The 27,968-nt window shown below is 38.9% G+C and overlaps 1 protein-coding gene across 1 annotated transcript; it reads left to right on the top strand.

Moving 5' to 3' along the window:
• Positions 1–264: 264 nt before the first annotated feature.
• Positions 265–26,197, top strand: LOC129766560 (uncharacterized). The gene is made up of 12 exons (XM_055767133.1): positions 265–405; positions 476–790; positions 855–1,364; positions 8,717–9,266; positions 9,326–9,715; positions 11,966–12,766; positions 12,832–12,972; positions 24,241–24,428; positions 24,487–24,701; positions 24,756–25,047; positions 25,109–25,658; positions 25,726–26,197. The coding sequence occupies exons 2-12, from the start codon at positions 495–497 to the stop codon at positions 26,107–26,109; spliced, it is 4,317 nt and encodes a 1,438-aa protein (XP_055623108.1). The 5' UTR covers positions 265–405; positions 476–494; the 3' UTR covers positions 26,110–26,197.
• The last annotated feature ends 1,771 nt before the right edge of the window (positions 26,198–27,968 follow it).

The raw sequence follows: 27,968 nt of genomic DNA, 5'->3' as shown, positions 1-27,968 counted from the left end.
TATGCATGTAATGTTTCAACTATCGCGGTGAACGGAAAATGATATTACCTGCTGTGATGATAACTAAAATTGTCCTAATCAGTAAATTCACTTCGCTTGGAGAAAATCTCTCATAATACGTGCTATTGTTACTTTAGTATACAAATTTTCGAACATAAACTCTGGTTCTCCTTCCCTAATCACTCACATTTGTAATTATCCTCAGAGTAGATAAATTCATCACCAGTCACGAGACCCAAGTCATTCATATTTGAACCTTCGAACACCTAGTAGATTTAAATGCACCTTCGATACACAACCATGTATGCACCGGCGGTTTACCTAGACAACACACGTGCTTCCGTATATCGTGTTGAATTTCAAATTCACACGAGTGGATTGTGTTTAATAGGAGAATCGAAAATGGTAAAAACATAGAGCGTTTAAAATTCGGAACATACAATTATTATTATCTCTTAAAAATTGTCTCTCGTAGCTTCCTGTTTCAATTCAATATGTGCTGGTTTTTCTCAAACTCGCCGCGCTTGGATAAACAACAAAGTATTTTGCCGCGATCGTTACTATCTTTATACTATTTTAACTACCCTGTTGCACGCATTGCGATTCGTGCCTGTTTAGTAAGGCACAAAAATCTATCGTTAGGCTCGTACGCGACTCATTTGTTCCAGAAGCTCGTTATGATCAACGTCGTGATCTTAGTTGTTAGTATATCCCAAGTGCTGATTGTTCCAGCATTTGGGGCCAACATTCTGTGCTTAACTCCGATTCCGAGCTACAGCCATCATATCTGGTAGGTGCCAAAATATACCCCCGAAGGACACAACATTGAGGTTATTGAGTTTTCACCTTCACAGGAATCGAGCATGGATAGAAGCGCTGGCAGCAAAAGGACACAATTTAACGGTTGTCTCTGCCGATGTGGAAAACATCCCAAAGGCGAATATAACTTATATTCACCTGGAGAAGGCCTACTCCTATCTGCACGAAGTGTTGGATCTATCCGAGATGGCAAACAAAAACACCTTCGGAGGTGTTCGTGATTTATATGCGTGGGGAACCGGAATGTGCAAAGGTGTGCTGAATTCGAACGGAATGCACCGTATTATGGATTATCCTGATGATTTTAAGTTTGATCTCGTGATCGCGGACGTCACGCTGGGACCATGCATGTTTGGGCTACTTCATAAGTTTGGAAATCCACCGATTATAGGCGTTACAGCATACAACAACCCTTCGTACACGCCCGATTTTGTTGGCGGCCGCAAGGAACACGGATATGTTCCGTATGTGATGCTTAATTATGACGATGATATGAACTTTTTTCAACGTGTGTACAACTATGCCGTGTACAGCTATGACAACTAGTAAGTAAAGTATGCTTCTCATATTTTTCTGCAGGAAATTTCATTTAAAATTTACTCCATCTGATGGGAGTAGTGATGAAGATTAGAAGAAGGAGTGTTGAAGATCAGGGATGAATTTCTAATCCCAATTGCAACAGTTGATTATATGTTTGGTGTTTGTTAAAATTATTATAATGCTTTCGAAAGTGTTTTTCGTGCTTGATCATTTGTTTCCTTCCTAACCTTTAATTTACTGCCTGTTTCAACGCTTTCTAAATCTCGACGTGCAGCTGAGCTAAACTTGCTCTAGAAAATCATTGCGTTTTAAGCGGCCCTTACATGATCGTAGATAATGGCGTTATTTCATTAAAATTTCCCAAATCATACTAAATAACGGTGAATAACGACCCGAACCGGATTTTCTAATCTCCGCACATCAAAAAATACTGGTAATTGCATTATTAATTGTCGTGTAAGTTTTTTTTTCTATATAATCCACTCTTCAGTTTCAACTATTGAATTTTAATTCATATATGATCACCTGAAATACGTATTCTGTGGTCTGTGTTACAATCACCGATGAAATTTTCCAACAAATTTTTTATCTTTATCAGCACTAAGACGCTTGAAGGACGAATAGAGATTCTCCACGATATCCGAAGTTCGTTTATTGTTTCCCCCATTTCTATTGATTTGATATGACAGAAAGTGGATGCTTGTTTGTGACGGATATAGCAATATGCTTCGGGTGACATTGGCGATCACCAGTTGTTTGAATTTCTACGTTCCCTTACTTTCAATTTATAATGCCATTCTAGATTGCCAAAACGGCAGTGCTTTTAATGAAGCGATCGATATCTCGTAATGTCATAATTAAAAAAATCAAATTTGTGCTCGTTGAAGAAGTTTTGTGTTGTTTCTGTTATAGAGATCTCAAAATTTCTAGTTCATCCGCATCTAACCTTGAACATTCAGAATATTGCGAACAGGTGGAGATTCAAGCGATCGTACGTTTAGTAAGCAGACGTCTGAACGTTTTGGCTAAGAATACTCATTCGGTTGGAAAAGTGATATTTTGCACTAAAAATCTTCTGTTGTTTCAATTCGGTGTAGTTATACATGATCAGAGCTTGGAAATATTGAGCTTGTTAAGCAACATTGAAAATATATTTTTATCAGTGTAACGCGTTTATTTTGCTTGTCGATGCTACTGTCATTCATTCGACGGCAAACAAATTTACAACTGTGTTCATTCATATTCATTCTGTGCTCTCTGAGCTTTCCTCAAAGCTCGAGTCATGAGAATTCATTCACATTTATTCATTGCCATTGAATTGTCAGGAATGTTGTGACTGTTCATTTTCAGTATCCCGATATGTGTGTGATTTTCTCATTGAGTCAGTGCCTTGCTTATTCAGTTATTTTTGAAGTTACTCCGAAAGGGCAACGCAAATCGGTGGCGCAAGCGGAAATGCCAACAATGTTGGCATTTCCGCCAACAATTTCATCCGCTAATCCTATAGCATAGTTTGATCCGTTTGCAAAAGGAAGCTCGAAATATTCCCATTGCGGTCGTGTCTTGGACACCACCATTTTATGTTCGTGTGTTCAGAATTTAAAAAGAATTAAATGTTTGAAATTGGAGTCAAGACGGTATTTTTTACATCGGAATTCTTCTTTTGAAGCATTTCTGACAAGTGGATTTGGAACTGCATATTCACTATGTAAAATGAAAGCAATTTAACTGAGACGGAAACCTTGAATGCATGAACAATTTAATTTATTGTCACTATTATGAGCATTCTGTACTTTCTTATCTTCCTCAACGAATTTCTCCGTTTCGTCAATGTCCGAGAACGATGTTGATAGTGAATGAACTGGTATGTTAATGTCAATGAATGACAAAACTAGGGATATTTTGTTTTGCTCACATTCCGTGAACGCAGAACAGAACGAAAAACAGAATAAAAAAAACTGGATGAATCAACTGTGAGTGGCTTGCTGTGATTGTGAGGTTTGGCGTTGGTTCATTTTCGGTATCCCGAATGCAATGGTATAATGATCGAATGTGGCCGGAAATTCAGCTGAAAAGATTGATGTGATACAGATATTTCCAAGCACTGTACATGATACTCCCGGTAGTTGAAAATGTCTACCAACAGGGTGTTGAAATAGGCACACTTCACAGTTTTCCTTAGTAATAGCGAAAATGTAAACCAGGCGGCTGAAATTGAGAATGATATTAATTGGCTCCGATAGTGTAACAATCAATCTCGCGTGATTTAAATTTGAAATAATTGCTTAGAAGTCAGTTTATATTTCAGTATGCAAAGACTGTATACTCAGTGCTCTCAGAATTGATGTAGACTGTCTTCTTCTTCTTCTTCTTCTTCTTCTTCTTCTTCTTCTTCTTCTTCTTCTTCTTCAAGAATTGTTTCCCTACACAAAAGCTGTAAAAAAAAGGTCGGTGAATGAACAGTGCCGGAAAACGTCTTCAACCGTTTAAGGAAGTCAAGAGTACGCGACGGAAATTTTATTTTGAAATTGGGAAAATTGGAAAAAAATTAAAAGAGGTAAATAGAGGTAGCAAAATAAAACCGATAAAAAGGATACAAATTCCGTTTCACAGGAAACAGAATAATAGAACCATAGAAGAAAAAGGAAAATATGAAGAAGAAAGCTGAAAAAGTTGAAAAGAAGAGCTTAATAGCAGCAGTGGTGCAGCTCCTTTGGAAGGCTGTATTACGCCATTCTGTTTTGTCCATATCCGCTATCGCGCCGAGGAGAACCTGGAAACGCTGAAGTCCTCGACGAAGCTACAGAGGCAGCTGGAAGGCTGAGTTTGGGAGACATTACCAGAACACATAGACAAAGAGAGCAGATACCGCAAGTATAACGTATGAAAAATTGTGACGTCACAAACAGGGTAAATAAGGAGAAAGAGAAAATAGGGACAGGTTAAAAGAAAATCAAGAATAGAAAGAATAAAGAGAGAAGAAATATTGTGTTTAGATAAATCGACATTATCGTGCTCTTATACGACCGCTATCCCTCTGGGCTCTAAAGGAATCGTCAGCCCTCGTCCTCAATCGGGCAAAAGTACGTGGGTTAGCACTACAAGGCTTTTGAGCGAATTTAGCTTGTGGGCTTAGTAGGTGGCACCCATAGGTGCGTGAGATCCGCTGGAAGTGTTAAAATACAAAAATACTCCCGTTCGCTAAAAGAGGAAGCTTTGAAGGTAGCCGGCTTTGGAATAAGCGACCCTGAGAGCGATATCCCCAAATCCTAAGAGTTAAAACTTTTTGAACCACACAAAAAAGTATGACTGTCCGAAACTTCGGATACTTTCAGTTACATATTAACCGACGTTGCGAATGGTGTTCCGATTCGGTAGTGTCTTCCAACATGACGCGCACATCCGGTTTCCTTTGACTTTCTTTCGCCGATAGAACTCACTGTCCCCCGCTAAGGTAATTACGATACGGTCTATCCTGGCTATGACGCAGGCCACTCTCGTCGACATGGTTCTATATGCCCTCGCGGCTCGCATCACCATGAACCGGTACACAATATTAGTCTCCTCTTATTCAGCTGTATTTCTAAAGCAACTATCCAGGCTGGACCCCCGTATCGTAGTATTGATGAGGAAAGACTAACCAGTCAGTGCATTGATCGTCTTCATTACTTTATCGCTTCTAAGTTAGCGAGTGCTCTCCCATTGTGTTTTCCGCCCGTGTCACCGCTTTGCAATCGGTTCTCAAAGTAGCTTCTGAAGATCCTGCACGGATAGTCTGGGATTCTCATTTTATGGAGCGCAGTAGCAATGGTCTCCAAACAGGCACTATCGATCGCGTTCTTAATGTTATCGCTTTCGTTTTTCGAAATTTATTCTAAGTTCGATATAAAGGGGGTTAAGTCTCCATTGAACGAGGATATGGAATCGGCCCGAGCTGCATGATGATGCGATCCGAGTTGACCACCGACCCGCCGTCAGAAGCGGCGGTCTCTCGCAAGCAAACCAGTGTTCCACTGATTGCCCGGTTAGTTTGAAACATAGGTAAGGTCGGCATACTTCCGCCTAGTTGATTTTCGTTTTGAAATATAGCATTAATTGCAAATCAAAACTATTGTATCACGATCCGAGGAAACTTCCACAAGTGTAGGTATTTTGGTTTGAACATTCAGCCATGTTTGGCAATGTTAGGTTAATCTTTCTGTACTCACACGCAAAATTATATCTCGTATACTCACGCACGGGGTCACAGACCGTTCTTGTCTCTGTAATATTGTTATTGTGCACTTTTTAGGGTTTATTGTTATTTATTTAAGGGGGTATTCTAGTGTAGAGTCACAAATTCCAGACGTTTTTTCGAGCAAATCGATATTTATTCATGAAAATTACATATAATCGATACGAGTTTCGGTTTGTTGAAAAGCCCTAAATCTCTAGTTGCTCATACTACCATGAGGCGTTGAAATTATTCATTTTTTTATATTTTTAACGATTTTTTTTAGATAGAAATTACGATCATGGTTTGACCACCTCTGATCATGGTTTGTCCAAAAAATGATCATGGTTTGTCCAGTTTTAGAAATCACAATTTTTTAATGAAAACATTCGAATTCACAATTAGATGTTGCATTTATCATTGCTCAAGTTTACTGTCATCGTATTGATCCATGCATAATTTAGGCTTTCTTCAGAATATTGCCTTTTCTTGGGCATTTTAAAAGTGTTCACCTCAACACACTCAACACAGAGAAACTTTATTTCTGCTATGCGCGAAGGACACAATAAACAAACTGCAGCGCGCCAAGCGGTTGCCGTAGAAATCATGTGGACAAAACAACATTAGTGAATTGGACATCTCATGATTAGAATTGAGATCATCGAAATGCGTTAATTTAATGGTTTAGCTATGTAAATCTGATACAAACGGTGTGCAGGAATAATGTTTACAATATTCGCAAGTGTTATAATCTAGAAAAGGTCTGAATACGTGCCAAATAATCATCTGGTGATGAATTAAAAGTTGGTCCAAATGAGGGGCGCATTGACACCCATAGAAAGTGCATTTAATAATCCTTTAAAACATGTGATTCCTTAAGAATATACTATGAAACTACTGTAAATCATGAAGAAGAATATTTTATTTATATGTTTTAAAACATTCGAATACCTGATTTGACACATGTGCGCTGAATTAGAGCATTCAAAAAAGTGGACAAACCATGATCATACTTTCGACTGGACAAACCAAAATCATTTACCTTATCATTATTTGTTCATCCATTATTTAAACAAAAACTGAACGGAGAGAAAATATTCATAACTAGAATAGTTAAGATCTGATGAAGTGAGATGGTGCAAAAAAATATATGCTTATAAGCATTCCCTTTCGAACGAAAATACCTTCCATTACGATAAGAAACGTTGGCTCTAATACTTTTAAAAATGCCTATAGAATCGTTATAAAATCGTGGCCCTCAACGCGTTAAAAATGTTCGAACAAAAAGGCTAGACTAAAATCATGAATTGTCATGTCTAAAATAGCTTATGGCATTCGGAATGATAAATTCGGATTAGGGTAAATTGGGGTGATTTGGTCATACGGCGTGATTTGGACCACCCTTTTATCTCAAAAAGTACGGCTCAAATTGGGTTTTTTATAATGTCATCTACCAAATATTCTATTGTGTAACCGTATGCTCCTAACGTGAAAAAAATTCAACAGGTAGCATGAACACAACAAGCACAAGGTCAGAAAATATGAGTTTTTCTGTCGTAGTTTTAATTAAACATACTTTTCGCGTATTGTGCAGTAAAGTTCTGTTCGCAAACAGAAGAGGAACAATTTGATGCAGCTAAACTGTAAGTTTAGTAACAATAAACGGAATCAATTCGACTCTTCCGCCCCGGGTGCCAAAGCTTTACGCGACGCCACTGGTCAAAGATATTGATACACTGTATCGCAAGTTTGTAAATCATTAAAATCTATATAAATAAAAATATAAGGCAAAATATGTTGGTAAGCGGAAAACCCGAAGAAGGGTTGGTCTTTATTTTGCTGTATTCGTCTATTCCCGTAGATCAATATAGTGTAGAGAAAAACCGGAAAATTTTCGGAAAATTCTGAAGGAAGGTCGTAGAATTCGGAAAATTGAATTCCCACATGTTCGAAAATTGCATCATAATAAGCGTTGTTAGTCCATTCGATATTTGCGCTATCGAAATTGATCTTTGTTCGTAAGTGGAAATGGATTTTCAGGCGAAATAATGCATTACCATATCTTATATCTATCTATCTATGTAAATAAAAATGTAATGCAAAATCTGTTGGTAAGCGAAAACCCCGAAGAAGGGATGGTCCGCTTTTAGTCTCCTGTATTTAGTTGTATTCGTCTCTTCCCATAGATCAATATAGTGGAGAGAAAAATCGGCAAATTTTCGGAAAATCCTGAAGGAAGGTCGGAAAATTCGGAAAATTGAGTTCCCACATATTCGAAAATTGCATCATAATGAGCGTTGTTAGTCCATTCGATATTTGCGCTATCGAAATTGATCTTTGTTCGTAAGTGGAAATTTTCAGGCGAAATAACGCATTTCCATATCTTATACTCTATAAATAAAAATGGAAGGCCAAATCTGTTGGTAAGCGCAAAACCCGAGGAAGGAATGGTTCAATTTGAGTCATCTATATTTCTTTGTATTCGTCTCTTCCCGTAGATCAATAATTGAATTCCCATATGTTCTACAATTAGCTAAGCGTTGTTAATCCATTTGATGTTGGCGCTAACGAAATTGATTTTTGTTCGAAAGTGGAAAAGGATTTTCAGGCGGAATTACGCATTCCTATATCTTCTATCTATATAAACAAAAATGGAAGGCCAAATTTGTTGGTGTGCCCTAAGCCCTATCTTTATTTTGTAGTATTCTCTGTATCAAACATGTACTCCAGGCAACGGAGAAACATGTTATTTCCAAATGCTTCAAGAATCTTGAACGAGAATTGTGTCTGAAAATAATTTTATATTATAAGGACGAATTTTTGTAGAAGTACTAGACAATTTATAGTAAAAGGAAATTGTAAAAGGGTCAAACGGTAATCAATCAATGAAGAGTTCAGTGATTGGACACACTAACGTTCACTTAGTAATAAAACGTGGATGTTTGAAAGTATTCAAATCAAAAAAATCTATTTTGGGTGGGACGAAGTTCGTCGGGTCAGCTAGTTTAAAATAAAAAAGTAATTTATCAATCATACATGGGTGTCCGTCTTTCCTGACTTTTTCCTATGTGTTGCATAGCTGAAATATTACAATATGTCTATGAAACCTACAAGTTTTTTTTACTGACCCATCTTTCATTACAGTTATCGCCATAACGTGTTCTTACCGAAGATAGAGTCTATGATGAAACGATTCTATAACCAAACACATATGGAAAGTGCATCAGAATTAGAAAATCGGATATTCCTCTTGCTCGCCAACTTCCACTATTCGGTAGATTTTCCCGAGTCGATTCCTCCAAACCACATTCCGGTGGGAGGTCTACAGATAGCGTCACCCAAACCTCTTCCGGTGGATCTGAAATCATTCATCGAATCTGGCAAAAAAGGAACCGTGATGTTCTCGTTGGGAACTAATGTAATGAGTAGTGACCTCGGCAGTGAAACAATTGAAATGTTCCTAAATGTTTTTAAACAAATACCTGAGTATAATTTTGTATGGAAATTTGAAGCCAATTTGGAGCGCGATCTTCCAAATAATGTTCTAATCCAAAAATTCCTCCCGCAAAATGATATTCTTGCTCACCCTGCTATGAAGGCTTTCATAACACATGGAGGAATGCTGAGTACACACGAAGCCACCTGGCACGGTGTGCCATTGGTAGGAATTCCTTTCGTTTGTGATCAGTATCGAGTAAGTATGTTTGTTATACAAAACCTATCACCGCAGCATAACTTTTCTTATACCGACAGAACCTTCACAAATCAGTTCGTGCTGGAGCTGCCGTGAAGTTGGAACATAGTTCACTGACAGAGCAGAAGATCAAAAATGCTTTAATCGAAGTTCTAGAGAACCCGGCTTTCCGCAAAAGAATGCAAGCGAGGTCATCTCTGTTTCGAGATCAACCGGAACTTCCCTTGGAGCGCGCTGTGTGGTGGATGGAATGGGCCATTCGTCACCCGAATTCAAAACAAATCCAGTCGCCTTCCAAGTGGATGAGTGCTTGGAAAAGCGAGCTGTATGATGTGAAAGTATTCCTTCTTGTTATTTTAATGGTAGTTGTTGTATGCATAAAAATGTTCATAAAAAGAATATTATTGACCAACCCGAACGATTCTAGACTATCAGATAAGAAAAAAAATTAAAACTAAACATCAGTATTAAATAATCGATCGTTAACGGTCGGATAAACACGAATTCTAGCAAATAAATCTGCGCGTGTCTCCTCATTCTTCAATCGTTACACTTAGTATGCCTAAGTAAATTTAGAACACATATTTTTGTTGACTGTAGCGCTCGATCGCAATCGTTTAGCAATCACGTGCTGGCATTGTTGGGCACACCTAACTGAGTAGTAGACCGTAATCAGATGCTGAGTGACAATGCATTTACATACAGATACTATCTCGACAGTTGAATAGAAACGGTACAGAGTCGACGCGTGACTTGCGGAAAGCTTGACCCGTATAATATGAAAAAAAATGTGTCCAAGTCTCCAAAATTGTTACAATACTAGAAGTAATAAAGGTGAAACATAAGTAATGTTTTAGTGGTTCGAATTTCATCTGTTATATACGAATAATAAATGAACATGCAATTTTATGAAGTGATCATTCTCGTCATTCTATTGGGTTGCCCGAAAAGTAATTTCCAATTTTTCCATTACAAATAATAAACTTTTTTTGTAAATAGAACGAACGCATAAAGATGGAATGAACATAATTTTTGGAATATTTAACGTACAAATATTTATCTTGATGTGCGTATATATAGTGAACAAACATATAGAATAGAAATAAAGAAATCTATTTATTTCTGTTTTTTTCAAAGATTTTGTGGACTAACACATGTTTTGTCAACTACTTAAATGGCAAATCCAACTATTCTTAACAACCAGTGTTACTTTTTATTCTTTAACGTTCCTGTAGAACCTTCCAATACGGAGATATTGTGGTTTGAATGAAAAATTTCCCCTTCGTTACAATCAAAATTGTTCAATAAATAAAGATCGCAAATCGATAGACAGTTTTGAAAACATCAATAAATTATGTATAAGGATAATTTGTTAAAGCCATTTAGCTTAGGATTAGTCGCTCGGTACATTATCATGGAGGTAGGCCCAACTTTCTGGATTATGATATTTGGGTCGAATTCAGTGGAGTCTGACCATTAACTGCTTCAAACCTTTTAGATAAAATTCTCCAGTAACTATTTAGCAAGATATTAAACTGTTTATAGATAATAGTATGTAAATATAAAGTAAATATGGCTTGAGTCCAGGAACCTTTTTTCGATAGAGATATCATTTTCTTGACTAGGCGAATCTAGCCAGAATTTTAGAATGCTAAAGGGGGAATAGACTCTGCAGAATGCACCTATCTGCATGCTCGTGCTGTTTAGTGCTGACCAAGCAATTTTTGGACAATCGCGCTGGTGCTAAGGATGACCCACTTTTGGATACCTGCCAATTCCTTCTCGATATTTAACACCATAAGCGTTCCAGGAGTTTCTTTGGGACGATTCTAGTTCCAGAGAGAACAACTGGAACAATTCTTGGGACCTCCTTTAGCCCCCACAGTTCCTTGAGTTCCATGGTCAATGGTCGGTATTTACAAATTTTGCGACCGTGGGTCTCCTTCAGATTTTTAACTGCTCCAGCTCTGGTTAATCACTTAACCATATACTACCAGAATGTACGTGGAATGCGAACTAAAATAAATGAATTCTTCACGAAAATGGCATGTGGTGATTACGACATCGTCGTTCTTACCGAAACTTGGCTGCGACCCGATATTGCGAATACTGAGCTGGCGTCCGATTATACGATTTTCCGTTGCGATCGTAGTGAAAGATCAAGTTCTTCACGACGCGGAGGTGGAGTTCTAATCGCAGTTAGGTCTTCCTTTCGTTGCAATTCTGTATCGTTCAGTAACTACACTCAATTGGAGCAAGTCGTCGCTTCCGTCAAACTCCCTGACCTTACTATTTACATCTGTGGCATCTACATTCGGCCCAACTCTCATCCCGATGTATACACCATGCATTCTAACGCCGTATATGACATCTGCGACCGCGCATTGGACACTGACTCCATTGTCGTAGTCGGCGACTGAAATCTCCCATACTTATCATGGACGTTCGACGAGGACATAAACAGTTATTTGCCTAGTAACGCCTCCACGGAAGCCGAACTTGTGTTCACGGAAACAATAGCTGCATCTGGACTCCATCAAATCAACACGCTTCGCAACTCGAACAATAGGATTCTCGACTTAGCATTTGTTAACGATAGTTGCAATGCCGATATCATCGAGCTACCCTTTCCTCTTTTGAAACTTGACACTCATCATAAACCTTTTGTTCTCCGTATTCAACTCGACGTGTGTTCTCAGCAAGTTCCTGATGATTCTTGTGACGATCCCGATTTTGACTTCAAGCGATGTGACTTCACTGCACTGAACAGTCTTCTTTCAGGTGTTGACTGGAACGAAATCATTGGCGCAGAGTCAACAAACTGCGCAACGGCAGTATTCTATGAAAAAGTTTACGAGATCCTTCGCGATAACGTTCCTCGCAAACGAAGATGTCAAGCACCCAGTTTTAAGCACTCATGGTGGACGTCGGAGTTGCGACGTCTCCGTAACAGCGTCCGCAAAGCCCGAAAAGTTTACTTTCGAGAAAAATCCAGTGACGCGAAAGAAAAGCTTAAGCATCTTGAAGCGTGCTATAGTGAGTGTCGAATAGCAGCTTTTCGCTCTTATACAGATCGAATTGAATCGAATTTGAAACAGAATCCGAAAAGCTTCTGGTCGTATGTGAAAAGTCGTAAAAGCGGATCGCATATTCCGGAGAATGTATCGTATGGTGACTTAACAGCTGAAGAAGCGGCTAATCTGTTCGCAAATTTCTTCCGAAGCGTGCACAGTGATGACCCACCAGCATTCTCTGCAACAGAGTTTAACAACATTTCGCCGCTAAACGTAAGTTTGCCACCGTTAACCATCACTCCGAATGCTGTTCTTTCAGCCCTGAAGAAACTTGACATCTCCAAAGGCGCTGGTACCGATCGTTTGCCTCCAACTTTCCTAAAAGAGTGTGCCGAATCTCTGATGACTCCGCTCAGCCTCATCTTCAACCGTTCGCTGATTGAACGATCGTTCCCAACTATGTGGAAGACGGCTTCGATTACTCCCGTGCATAAATCGGGTGGTACTCACATAGCCGACAACTATCGTGGAATTTCCATCCTACATCCTAGAACAATATCCTAGACGGTGAAATAAATGAATATAATCTGGACGGTTGTGGTGGATCAAGAGCTTGGTCAGAACAGTGCGATCCCAGTACAGCTCGAAACTCTCATTTTCCTGGACAGGTGCAGGCAAGTACCGGTAGTTTGGTACGTTGTCTTCCAAAAGGCCACAGTAAAGTGTTAAAATTTGGTCCCTTATTTTCATTCTCTACAGCGCACCTAGTTCTCACATCGAGAAGCTATTGACAGCCGTTTGATCCGGATGGTTTGTTTATTCAGCAGTGAAAATTTCATCACGATTGAAGATCATATCCAAATGTTATCGACGATGGAACGCGAAAGGTGAGAACACTTTCTGCACACTCACGTTGAGAACCCGATGTGGCCAGGAGGAAAAATCGACTGTAAATACCGTACTCAAACGCTACCGGGAGCATTGTACCACTGCGACCATTAGTTTGATCTATTGTAGTGAGACACCGGGAGACCCTTACGTTGGATCGGGTGAAACCAATCAGGCGTAGTGGTGGAACATATGACCGGAATCTACGCGCAAAAGCAGGGCACAACAATCCTGGGATCTCATTGCGGGATTTGGCGAAAAAGTTCACGGCGAGCCACAGTACAGTTCGGCGAATTTTTATGCGAGATCGATTGCGGTCGTATCATGCCAGCAAACACACCAACTGGACACTGGAACAAAACCTGGGCTAACCGGTTACTAAATGCCGTTAAAGGAAGCTGTACGAGCAAATGTTGACCAAGCACAAAGGATGCATTTTGATGGAAGATGAAACATGGATTTCGGACAAATATCCGGTAACAAATTTGCCTTGCCAAGCGTAAAGGGGGGTAGAGGTTACGACAATGTCCACGAGGAGGGGGTAGAAATAATGTCCACGTGGAATTATTCTATAAATATCGAAAATGTTATTTGAATGTATCTTCAAAAATGAATTAAATCTGTTCTGCATTTTCAAAAATTTTTAACACTTTCCGCTCAACCTGAGTACTTCGTATTTAGTCAATGTTGAGTCTTCCGACATGCCCAAGTCACAAAATTGAAAAATTCAAGTTAATGATTGTATTAGGTTAAGCATTTTGTAAGCTACATACCACATTTATCAGATTTCGAAAATCAAGTGTACAGCAGAAATAACGTATCGAAATTGTTTTAAATGATCAACAAAAACTCCTTATAGCACTAAACATCAAGCTCGTTTTTCTCTAAATTATAAAAATGTCACATAGTCCTGTCTGACTGAACACCGACCATTTATCAATAAAAAGACGAGTGGGTAATGTCGGGGACATAACCGGAGTGACGTAGGACTATACAAAGGGGACAGCTTTTGCTAAATATATATTTTAAATATATTGCTTTATTTTCTTCTTCTAAGTGAATACCTACCTATATAACTGAAAAATGGATTAGTTTACTGTTCTTTATGAACATGTTGAAGGTTCTGAAAAGAACTTTTGATGTTGTGTTTTTGCGTTTTTTTTTTACAAACTTTCTCAATTTTTTCTCACTATCTTATAGTTGCTTCTTGATATTTTTCTGAAGGCTTTGTACTTATTAAATGTTCAACGCCGGTCATCTTTTGGCGTATGCACATATCGTACAATCAAAATGATGGCTTTGATAGGGAATGCATAGTGGTCCTCAGCTCATTCACTATCATATATTTCACTATTGAGCACATTACCGTACCCTAAATTGTGGCTTCGGAGACGAATGAATTGTAAGATTTGTAGTCTCCGCAAACAAAATAAATAAAAATGAAAAAGAACTGAGGTTTTGGAGACGAACTCTACGATCTGTCGAGAAATAGACGAGCTATAAGCGTTCTGAAAAACCAACAGTGAATACAGGGACGACCTTCGGATTAAAGTCCTTTAAAATAAGAACAGAGCAGCAGGAAATACATAGCTCATCATGTTGCTCCTTAGTTATGTTTCTATACAATGCAGATGTAACCTCAGTCAATTTTCAACATCAGTTATCAACCAAAGAAAGCAGTTCTTGCTACCACGAAAATTCGTGAATGCCATCATGCATACAATGTGTTGTAATTTGAAGCCACTTTTAATTCGGGGACCATGCATGGGTTTGTGAAAACGTCAAATAAATAAATAAAAAAAAACTTTTTCCATCTTCAACCTGCTGCCGTTTTGCGATTGCGTTTGCCACTCGCTGAAACTAGTTGTTGCCACCGAACCGAATGTGCTCTGTTCTGTAGGCGAGTTTTCTTATTGTCGTGAGCAGCTTTGCAAGCCAACTCGAGCACTCCGGCGGCCGAAATTCTATAACCGCTATTAGATATACTAGTGCTCCGGCACCAATCCGTTGATGCGATTTGATGTGAAACGATGCCATACAACCACACTGAATGAAAAAAATACATTCATTACGATTTGTTCGCTCGTTGGATTCACATGCAGGCTAAAAAGGGTCCTTTTCAGGATCACAAAATTATCTTTAATCTAAAGAGTTTATTGTTTTGTTATTACTCGAGATGATGGGGATCTTGTTCGGCTAAACCTTCCTGTTTAGCGATTGCGTTTGCCACTCGTCACAGCATTCACAGTTGGAAAATTTCTTCCCATCCAGCTTGTGACATGTTGTACAGTAAATTACATTTAATGCGACATGCCGAAGCACCACTCAGTGTCGCATTGGAGGCGATTTTAACCTGTAATTGAACATTTGCGATGACAGTGGTACAGTGTCGACTTTCAATGTGGGGTCATAATTTGCACCCCGAACTATATGTTTACAAAAATGTCCAACTAAATATGTCGCATTACTAGTACGTCAAATTAGCTAAATGTCGAGCTAAATGTAAATTACTGTACTTTCAATCTAGAAGCAATTTAAGAATTGGTGAAAATTGAGGAATCAGGAAAGTCCCCAACCATCAATAAGCTCAGAACAACTGCCAAATTCACATACCCATCATATCCTGGTAAACAAATCATGAAAAAAATCAATTTGTGTTTTATTATTATTTGGGATATTGTTTTAGAAAGCATTGAACTGTATTTCCTAAACTCTTTTTTGGAAGGATTAATGGCCCTGAAAAGCGCCTTGTTTTATGGAATGGTTCCAATTTAGAGAACTTAGTACTCGTGATTTTGAAAAAAACCATTTCGAACGCCCTCGATGCCGCCTTGTTCTGGATTTGCCACCAAAGCAGTTTGTATAAAGAACGAAACTTTTTTCTTCTGCTACCTGCTGCCGTTTTGCGATTGCGTTTGTCACTCGCCACTCGCTGCAACTGTCTGTTCTCTCGATGTCCACCGAACCGAATGTGTTCTGTTCTGAATGCGGGTTTTCTTATCGTCACGAGCAGCATTGCCAGCTAACTCGATCACTTCGGCGGCCAAAACTATATAACGCCGGCTAGGTGGACTGGTGCACTGGTACTAAGGTGCTCGGCCTAGCTACCCTTGCGGGGAACTCCAGACCAACACGGTTCGAGCGGGATTTTGCCTTTCCCTTCACTTTTCCTCCTTTGCCATATCCAACCATGGCTGCTTGTGTTGGTTTGTTGATGTGATGTGATGCGAAACGATATGGTGTACGGTTTGGATGAGAATGATCGTTACGGAAGGAAGGAAGGTATTGTATTATAGAGACTTTAAACTGTTTCAGTTCATTCGTCTCTAGCCTTGAGAAAGGCCCTTTGAAAACTCTACTCTACTCTACTCCAGCGCTACCACCCCCACCCTCTTGCCTTGAGAAAGGCACTCGATCCCTCGCCGTCCAGCTCGTCCAGCAACGATGTTGTCCAGTCGGTGTCCACACAAAGAATGATCGTTACGGCAGCGGAGCGGGGATTTTTAAACTGACTGGCTGGCTCGAGAATTACGCATGTGTGAGACAGCGACCAATGTTTCGTTCATTTTTTTTCTTTTTCCTTTCCAATCGTGCTTAATTCTATTTCGCTGCTGCTCTGGTTGCCCGTTTTGGTCGGTACGATTTGAGGAGCACAAAATGGACCAATAAAAAATGGGCACATAGGGCATTTGGATAATGCTTGATATTTAACAATTATTCAATTATTTATCTCAAGAAAAATGAAATGTTATTCGTTATGATAGATGCGTAGATATATTTCCTATCGATTGATGCAAAAACCTTCGCGATCTATTGAGAAATGCTCGAGTTATAAGCGTTCCAAATCTTGCATTTTTTCCTACTTGTTCAGTGCCTAGATTTCCATTTCACCCCCTATATCTTCTGGTTAGACGTAGTCCTACGTCAAAAGGTTTAGCTGCCTGAGAGTGATCGAACATCCATATATTTTCTCATATCATAGATTTCAGATTTTCACTGGATTCATCGTATTTTGAAAGCAACTGTGAACGAACACGCTTTTTCCGTTGAAACTTGAGGATCATGCATGTAAAACGGATGGTTCCGAAATTGTGTAAAACGGCCGATTAATTTGTTTTTGAACTGGTATATTGCAGAACTCGTTGATTGGCGGTTTTTTCATCTTGGTAAATCGAAACTTGATTTGCGTGGGTTGGGGTTGAAAATAATTTTATAGTGTTGAACTAAGCTCATCGTTCTGAATAGTAGGAGTTTCTACATACAATTCCAATGCTTTCATTCGAAAACTGAGACAATTTTCTACTTAACAGTGCCCTCAAATTATGCTGTAAATTTAAGGAATACTTCAGAAGTTAATCTTTCAAACTACTAATTCCGGGAGTTTTCGGTAATTCCCCTACAAAAATATAATATTTAATCCTTTTTGTTTTGATCAACCAAAGCAAAACTGTTATACTGATCTACAATAAGTTATTTGACACCGGACTCATTCACTGTTGCTGAAATTTTATTCATAACACGTTGTATCGTGAGAATCCAAAAAAAAACTAAATTGGAAAACTGATTATCCGACGACGAACGCGATTTTTTTACATCCAATTTATACATTGTATTAATTTCAATTCCAGGGGGACTCCGTAGCCACATTGGTTGCGCGTTCGCTTAGTAAGCGATCGATCGTGAGTTTAAAACTCAGGGCCCTCATTGTCCATCTTTGTGTTGTTACAGAATAACTACGTCCACGCAACAATCATCAGCGATGGAGATCGATCCACGGTCGAAATAAGATCGATTCATCCATACAACTGCTCTGCTCCGCAAGAAACATCGGGCTGCTATTCTATTAATAACTCAACAATGATCATATAAACTGTCTCCGCTGTCCGGTCTAACTGGACAATGGAAGAACAGAACGAATACTCTTACGCCTAAATGGCTACTGTGAAATGTAATGTATCATATGCAATGGTATAGAAGGAATACTATAACGCCAAAAAATGGCAACTGTGTAATGTGCTATTTATAGATATGATAAACATGTAACATGTACATTATTAAAATTCGGCTCTGTTACATCTGAAATGCTAATGAGCCTGAAATAAACGAATGGGATGAAAAAAAAAATTCAATTCCGATTCATTTTTCATAACAAAGTTGAACAATTGTTTCGGAAATTTGATGAGACAAAATACGGAATCTGTTATTTTGCAGTATTTTAAACGCATAATATTTTTGCCATTTAGCCATTTTTTGACGTAGAACTACGTCTTTCATTAAGGGTGTCAAATCAGAAAACAGGTCACGTTTTTATGAAATAAAGTTAACGTTAATAACTATTTTGGCCGCGAACGGATTTTGGCGATTTACATACAAAACGAATCGGAAATTCCGTAAGATTTGTTTAATATGCCATACAATAGAATCCCCTGGTTAGTAAATGGTTAAAATTCATGAAAACTTCAAGTGTTTCTATTTTCCCATACATTTGTTCTGTCCATTTGAGTGCTTTCACGAACAGGGATATCAATAACGAGCAACTTATCGACGACCAACGGAGGGGAAATCGTAGGATTTAAAGTCTCCGTGAACAAAGGAAAAGAACAAGAATGAAGGGGAATACTTGCCTAGAGTATAAACAGTGGATCTCGCTGAGGCAAACTTTCATTCGGCATCGGACTGTTGAGTAATCCAGTTCACTGGTTCGCTGCGCTTCGATATAAGATTGGACCCCACCAGTGGTAATCCAACTTGTAAATCGTCGTTTGATTTTCTGTTCGTTTTTCGCGTTATTCGTATCGTGTGTTCTTCTTTCCGCATCATAAATTGGACGCTTCGCGTAGTGTGCGATGAGCAAGAAGAAGAGGAAGGCAGGCTCGAGCCCTGCAAAAAACAAACGCATTGCCAGGGGCAATAAAATTTCGAGGTAAGCGTCATCTAATGATGCACGCGATGTTGGTGCAGTGAAAAGCGCTCGCGCTGAACCGAGCCTTCGCAAATGTGACACCGCACCGAACAACAGCGAAGTAGGCGATTTCGGCGCGTCGGTCGAAAATGTAAACGCCCAGGCAACAACCAAAATCAAGCTCCCCCCGCTGGTGGTGAAGGCGGTCGCTCTTGACAAACTCATCAGCAAATTCGCATCGATGGGTGTTACAGCAGAGTACAAGCTGTGTGGCATAATTCAGTCTTTTTCCAAGCAGTTAACATTGTTTATTTTCCGTCTTCATAAGGGCTTCGTTGGTGCCTTTGAGAATGCATCAATGCATTAAACTGACGTTATGGCGAAGCAGACGTTAAGGTTGTGCACCAAAAAATTATTTGGGAATACCAAGCATCTTGAATGTTTTACTGGAATGTTATAAGTTATTTGGGTTCGCGTACCAGTCGCAAAACTGCCTTCAACTAGGATTGCATTTGCGCTAATATTGATCATAATGAAGCATTGCTACTGTTTTCGAGGTTGTCATTAACAAAAAGAGTTTATTTCTCTTGTTTAGTCATCAAGAAAGTAACTGTTCTGGAATTTTGTATGTGATTAGGTTTTGCTTGCCAGTAGCAAAACTTCCTCCACTAAGGGTGATAGCTGCGCTTCCCTCGAGCATGAGAAAGTAATGCAACTTTTTTCGAGGCCAGTAATATTAACAGAAGCGTTTCTTTTGAGAATAGCGCAAAATGATGAGAAATGTTTATATTGCTAGTAGTTTCAAGCCACCAATGTATGGCTCTGTATGCATGCTATGGTGAACGCTTGTTTGGCGCTTGGTTTACGCTAAGTTTGTACAAACGATATCTAGAGGTGCGATTCCCTTGAGGCGATACTAAATAACATGTAACATGATATTTGATTCTTGCAAGTGTTGTCATTGTTGTTTCCATGGGATGCCAAAGATATATTGATGTAGTTATGAGATGTGGAATAATGTGCTGGTGCAACATGTATATAATCGACTGTAGCCGAGTCTATGTCAATTTCGAAAAAGGCCACCGGAATAGCCTTCGAGGTAAATTTTCAATGCATTGACATGAAATAAATTGCGACATACGATTGTTTTGCGAAGGCAAGAATGAATCATCAATCAATTATCGTCAACTGATTCTACAATGAAAAAATCATTTCAGAGATTATTCTACTAAGCAGTTGTTTCTTAAATTTCACAGCATTATAGAATAATATCCGAAAGTATAAACAAGCGACTTATATAAAATAACAGCGTAGTTCTACGTCAACAATGCGGTCGTATCTTGGACACAACCTCCTATATTTTTTTCGTTTTAGAACGAAATTGCAGCCAAAGTAAGGAAGTGTTAATAAACAAATCATTGAGCAGCTCAAGAGGTTAGATAAGGTTAATGATTTCGATTTGAATTTTTAGGAAAAACATAATAAAAACTACAAGAATCTCTAATTTTGAACTTTTTTAACTTTTAACTTAATAAAGTGACATACTTTTTTATTTCGAACGTCTGAAAGCATAACCCAAAACTGTAGAATAACTATGACTAAATAATTAACAATTCTATAAAAGTTAAATCATATGCGTTCATTCACCAAATATAACTATCTATTACGCCCTAAAAGGTTCTGAGCACACTGCAGATAGAAGATACTAGGAATTATTCGTTTTTAAGAATGGCTACCTAAATTCAGTTGAATACTAAACAGAGTGGATATATCTGACACTTTTGGTGTCTGAGGATGATTTGTTTTTTTGTGAATAAATAATATAAAATGCCAAGTGCAACTAAACGTTATGACCAGTGTTGCCACATTTTAATCTGTGCTAGAGAGGTCAAAAATCTTACTCATCTGTACTTTTTTCCAAAAATCTATACCATCGAAAATATCCGTTGTACAGATATTTATTAGAAACTAATAATTTATTTACTATAAATACTACATTTACATTTGAAAGTCATTCATGTGTTTAATTATGCTTATAAATAGTTTTTTTTTTGAATCTAGATTGCATACTATCATTTTTTTAAAAATTTCGAACTGCTACCACGATGTTTGACCGAATCTTTTGATCTCAAAATAGCATTCATCGTATCGTTGCTGAGCCGATTTCAAAGCTTATTGTTGCTCTGATTATATTCAGAAAAATCGCTCGACAGTTGCCGAGGATTGAGGCATAGTGAGAACGTTACAAACCGTTTTTTCCAACCTTTCAAATGATCTCCATATTTAACAGCATTGGACATAGAAACAACGTAAGATTCCTCGCAGATATTAGTGAGAATGATCAAATAAAAATCTTTCAGCTCTTCATGTAGCATCGTGAATTCAGGTTTTTCAGCCTGAACCAAACGATTCAGCCAGTTGATCTGGGACAAAACATACGTCGCACCGTCCAACACGAATCCTTTCAGACGATCCTTGTAAGGAATTTCGTCCTTATGAAACTGATCAATCATTGCATTGTAAATGCTTTTAAAATCAACAGCACCAAGCGATAATGCGGCGTCAGAGTCGTCATGTACTTTAATGTTGATTTGTTCAAATGTAGCCTCGTAGCAGAGTTATTTCAGGGAGGGCCGGGGAAACTTGTAGAGTGTATGTACCAGTTGACAGTCAGAATCTGGAACAAAAAACAGCTACCGGAGGAGTGGAAGGATGGGGTAATCTGCTCCATCTATTAAAAATGTGACTAGCTGGATTGTGGGAACTACCGTACCATCACAATCCTGAATAGTGCCAACAAAATTCTGTTTCAGATCCTCTTTCGTCGTCTATCACCAATAGTAAGTGGATTTGTGGGAATTTTATTTTTTTTTTATCCCATTTATTTATTTATTAGGCTCATTAGCATTTTATCCGTAACAGAGCCGGGTTTTTATCGTGTACATGTATACATGTTTATGTTTCTATAAATTGTAAATTACACAGTAGTAGTAGTAGCCATTTAGGCGTTAGGTTTTCTGTTCCATTACATTATGGTAAATTACACTGTAGTAGCCATTTAGGCGTAAGGGTATTCTATCTGTTCTTCCATTGTTCAACAGACCGGACAGCGGAGACAGTTGATATTGATCATTGTTGGATTATTTATAGAACAGCAGCCCGATGTTTTTTGCAGAGCAGAGCAGACGTATGGATGAATCGATCTTATTTCGACCGTGGATCGATCTCCATCGCAGATGATGGTTGCGTGGACGTAGTTATTCTATAATAACACAAAGATGGTCAATTGAGAGTCCTGAGTTTGAACTCACGATTGATCGCTTAGTAAGCGAACGCGTAACCAAGAGGCTACGAAGACCCCCGATTTGTGGGAAGTTAACAGGCCGGATTCATGCCCCGTCGCTCGACGACGAGCCAGATTTGTGGTGTAAAAATCTGGCTCATCGTCGCAAATCCTCCAAAAGTGCCACGAGTATCAGGTCCCTACGCATCACATCTTCATTGATTTCAAATCCGTCCAAATGTCCACGCTTGTCCAAGGTGGGGGAGAGGGTGTCGAAAAACGTGCATTTTCTGTCCACGTAGTATGTGGACAACCCCTCATAATTGAAACAAGTTTTATACAGAAGAAGTTCATTCAGTTCGCACGGCGTCAAGTTTCTCTGAGTGCTGCTGTCAACTGTCTACGCCAACCATTGCAAGCTGATTGACTTGAAAAACCTGTCAAAATGCAACGATCATTCATCTTTGGCGACAGTACAGTATTGACTGTACTGAACCACTGCAACAAAAAATGCTCAAAGCTTCTGGTAGACAAATATGGTGCGAAACTTAGATTGCTTTTTTTCAGTTGCTTATTTTGGAACATGAGACAACTATACGTAGAACGGCAGTATAGGGAGTACAGTAAAACCTGTTTTTGTGCGTTTTTTTTTTGTGCGTTTTTTTTTGCGCGGTGTATGAAAAGAAGCATATTTGACGAAGTTATCGTCCATTTAGTTTTTTTCGATGGTTTATATGCATTTCAATACGAAAAAAGCATATTTTCGTCTCAATTATCATTCCCCTCCTTTCATCGAATGCCCTAAGTTTTTCTAAGTTTTTGCATGACATGATTTCTAACAGCTACACGTTTCGACATGCAACTAAAAGCACAAAACAGCCACGCGCAACCGAAAAAGCAAAGTGTCCCATCGCAAATCAGGGAAACAAAAGGAAATTGAACGATGAATGGCGTGGATTTGAGTTATTTTCTTTTTTATGCGACTTTTTTTGTGCGGTCCCTATCCCACAAAAAAAGGTTTGACTGTACTATAAATCGTGCAATATTAAGGGGGTAGTACACAGTGGAAACTTTAAAAAATTTAGAAAAAAAATTCTGACCTGAAATGTTCTCTGGGATGTCTACTTTACTGTAGTTTTTGTCCCAGGTTTGTCCGAAGCTGTTTGCGTAAGGAGTGCGATCAAAAATCTGAAACCCGTTTTTCTCGAAACTAAGATTCGCAAACTGGTGGGAGTTCTAAATTTCCTGTCATCGTACGTAGGGTTTTTTCGATATTTAAAAAATAAAATTTTGGTGAATATTTTTGTCTTGATTTCTGAGGCAAAACGCCATTTTTTCACCTTTGAAAATTCCATTAAAAATGTCGTCATTTCGTCAAAAATCAATATTTTGAATAAATCCTACGTACGATGAAAGGAAATATATCCAAGATTACGTAAAACAAATCATTGGTTGAAATCGGTCCACTAAAAGAACCAACAAACCGGTTGCGGCTATTCAGGGGACAGTCCAATTGAAACCGTTTTTGTATGTTTGTTGAGTTATATATACCTAATAAAACTGTGATATCAGATTAATCATAGTAATTTATTTTCTCGTTGAAAAAAATATCGCGAAAATCACATACTTTTTATGATGTTCATAGTGTACTACCCCCCTAATTTTGCCTAAGGATTTTATATTTTGAAATCAAACACGACAAAGCTAAAACAAAAATGAACAGACTACGTTTTCCAAAGTTTGCCCCACGAGCGCCATGGCAGAGCGGGAGATAAGCGAAATGCATCATTCACACGGAAGCCCGTCTGACGATCTGTTCTGTAATTTATATTATTTATTCTCAGTTGTGTTCAATCGTTCGCCGGTAGAGGTAGCGTAATATCATAGATAAGCGACTGCTCGTTTAAGTCCGTTCAAACTAATAATCGATGTTGTAACCTTTTCCGACAAATAATCATGGATCAAAGAGTCAATCTTTACACCATAATTACGTTAACACTTTCTACCCTGCACATAACAAATGGGGCGAATATATTGGGCATTATGACCGTCCCCAGCCCGAGTCATCATATCTGGTTCGAATTGCGATATACAAATAAAAATGTCAATGTTACTAGCTTCAAACTTTTTCAGGAACCGTGTGTGGATAGAAGCTCTCGCCGAACGTGGACATAACGTAACAATCATTTCAGCCGATGGCGATAAGCCGAGAACGAATCTTACCTATATGTTGTTGGAGAAAGTATACCCTTCACTGACCGAAGGACTTGATTACATAGAAATGTCGAAAGAATCTACGTTTAAAACTGTATTCTCATTCCTCAACTTCTACACAAGCATTTGTGATGGTATGTTTTCAATAACATACATACATTAAATTTATTATAACAATACTATTGTAGCAATGCTCACATCAAACGGATTGGATGACATTCTTGGGTACCCCAAGGATTTCAAATTCGATCTCGTAGTGTACGATTTCGGTTGTGGTCCATGTCTGCTGCCTCTACTACACAGATTCAAGTATCCACCGTTAGTATCACTGACACCTTTTGGAAATCCTCCCTACTCGGTGGATGTGATTGGCGGACACAAACATTACGCCTATACGCCATACTTCGCTCTCAATTACGTTGGTAAATTGAATTTCATGCAGCGCGCGTACAACACATTTATCAATCTACTTAGCTCGGTGTAAAATCAAACATTAAAACACTGATAAGCGTCAGGCGTATATTATCTGTTTTGATTATAGATACCGCAAGTTTTACATAATGCCAAAGGTCGATCAACAAGCGAGAACGAAATTCAAATACTCCGATATGCCGTATTTGGAAGATTTGGAACAGCGTAGCCAAATTATGTTGGTCAATACAAACCCTATCATGAACGCTCTGGAACCCCTTCCTCCAAATGTGATCGCAGTGGGAGGTGCACACATAAAGGACCCGACACCGTTACCTGAGAAACTCGAAAATTTCATCCGCGGTAGTGCCAAAGGAGCCGTTCTATTTTCTTTGGGTTCAAACGTTCGAAGCGATAAAATGGACAAGCAACGCCAGTTGATGTTCATTGAGGCGTTCCGTCAAATGCCTCAATATCATTTTCTGTGGAAGTTTGAATCAGATCTAGATTTGGATTTACCACCGAATGTGATGATTGAACGATGGATGCCGCAGACCAGTATTCTTGCGCATCCGAAGACTAAAGCGTTTATAACGCATTCCGGGGGATTGAGTACCCAGGAAGCATCGTGGTTCGGAGTGCCGCTGATAGGGATGCCGTTTTTCATGGATCAGATCACAGTAGACACCCCCGGAGTATACAAGTGACGAAAAGGATGAATTAATGTTTTTTTTTCTTTTCCTACAGAATTGCCGACGAGCGGTAGCTGAAGGTGTGGCAGAGTCCCTGGACTTTGGATCGTTGTCCGTGGATAAAATACGAAACACCGTATTGAAGGTGCTAGAAAATCCAAAATATAGGGAAAACATGAAGCAAAGATCGAAGTTCTTCCGGGATCAACCCGAAAAACCACTCGATCGAGCAATCTGGTGGATTGAGTTCGTCCTCCGGCATGGTGAAATTGAGCACCTGCGGTCTCCAACGCTAGATTTGGGTACAGTTCAATCAAACCTGATCGATGTTTACGGGTTCTTTTTATTTGTTCTGTTGGTTGTTTATAAAATGATTGTATACTTGTTGGGGAATTTTTCCTATAGGAAGAAGAGTAGTAAGTCGTTGAAACGAGATTAACGATGAAATTCTCTGGTGAATATATTATTTTTTCATGAAAGAAAATTTGTAAAATCAATACTAACGAATACAACCACCTAATAGTTAATTATTATTGTATTATTGTAAATGACATTTGAGAAATTCAATAAAAATTTTCTGTCCTCTGTAGAAAATCCAACAAATGTTGCCTGTTGTGATTCATCTATTGAAATCCCAAGTGATGATGATTCAGCCTGAACGGATGCTATTACATCGGAATATGATATAATATCGTGCCTCAATTACATGAGTGAACCAGCAACTGCAATTAGCACCACATCACCTACCGCTACCATATATTAGGCTGTCAAAAAAGTCCTGCGGTATTTTTTTTTGAATTTTCATTTGTTCATAAAATTAGTTACAATCATCTGTTTTAAGTCAAATATGCGCCGTTTTGTTCGATGACTTGTTCCCAGCGAGATGCCAACTTCATAATACCCCTGTTATAAAAGCTCGCTTCCTTATTGGCAAAAAACTCGGATAACCAATTTTCACAGGCCTCTTTTGTGGCTAACTTCTGACTACCTAGCTCGTTCGCCATGGACAAAAACAGGTGGTAGTCACTTGGTGCAAGGTCCGGACTATACGGCGGATGCAAAAGAACCTCCCATCCGAGCTCCCGGAGCTTCTGGCGCGTCACCAAAGAAGTGTGTGGCCTGGCGTTGTCCTGATGGAAGACAATGCGGCCTCTGTTTATCAAAGATGGCCTCTTCTTCATGAGTGCTACCTTCAAGCGGTCCAGTTGTTGGCAGTACAGGTCCGAATTGAGCGTTTGGTCATAGGGAAGCAGCTCATAATAGATTATTCCTTGAGAATCCCACCAAACACACAGCAGAACCTTCCTGGCCGCTTCAGCGGGCTTCGACCACGACCGTTTGCGCTTCACGTTGTCGTAAGTGACCCACTTTTCATCGCCAGTCACCATCCGCTTCAGAAACGGGTCGATTTTGTTGCGATTCAGCTTATCCCCAGCTCTTGGCCGATGCTACGGCTGCTACTATGCCGGCCTTTCTCGGCTAATTCAGCGATTTTGTCGCAATTTTCGACGACAGGCCTTCCGGAGCGTGGCGCATCTTCGACGACCTCTACACCAGAACGAAAACGTTGAAACCATCGTTGTGCGGTGGAAATGGAAACTGTATCGGGTCCAAAAACTGCACAAATTTTGTTGGCAGCTTGAGATGCATATTTGCCTTTGTCATAGTAGTACTGTAAAATATGTCGGATTTTCTCTTTATTTTGCTCCATATTTGCGACACTATAACTCACGAACGACTTAACCAAACAAAACACTGTCAAGGACTATAGCGCGCAAAAATACCTTTCCAACAAACTATAGTATGACTCGATACAATGAATACAACTAGAACTACGCGCTTACAACGACACCTCGCGGAAATACCGCAGGACTTTTTTGACAGCCTAATATTAGGCTTGAAAGTGGAAGCAATTACCAAAATTTTTACGACACATCCGCATTACAAGTATCAGCATGATTATCTTTTAGTATAAGTTAGTATATAATCTGGTTGTTTTAATGAGAATGCTGGTTAAGCTGAGTATGTGATAGCTTGTAATATATTCTTGGGTATTGTTTTTCAATTAATCTTCCTAATTAGGGATAGAAAATTTGGATAATAACTCAATTATTGGAATAACTGACCGGAAAAAAATATTCATAGTATATATAGTACATATTCATATTCATAGAGTGTATAAGTTAAGGGAAAAGTCATGTAGCTATAACGTGGAATTCATTAGTTCATGAGTTAATTTGGTGTGTTCATTCTAATTCTCGTCAATATTACGTTAAAAGTTCGATGGAGAAAAATCAC

Source organism: Toxorhynchites rutilus, chromosome 2 (genome assembly GCF_029784135.1).
Source record: "Toxorhynchites rutilus septentrionalis strain SRP chromosome 2, ASM2978413v1, whole genome shotgun sequence".
NCBI classification, from domain to species: domain Eukaryota; kingdom Metazoa; phylum Arthropoda; class Insecta; order Diptera; family Culicidae; genus Toxorhynchites; species Toxorhynchites rutilus.
Note: the sequence above shows the minus strand (reverse complement) of the source record. Positions and strands in the feature narration are given on the sequence as shown.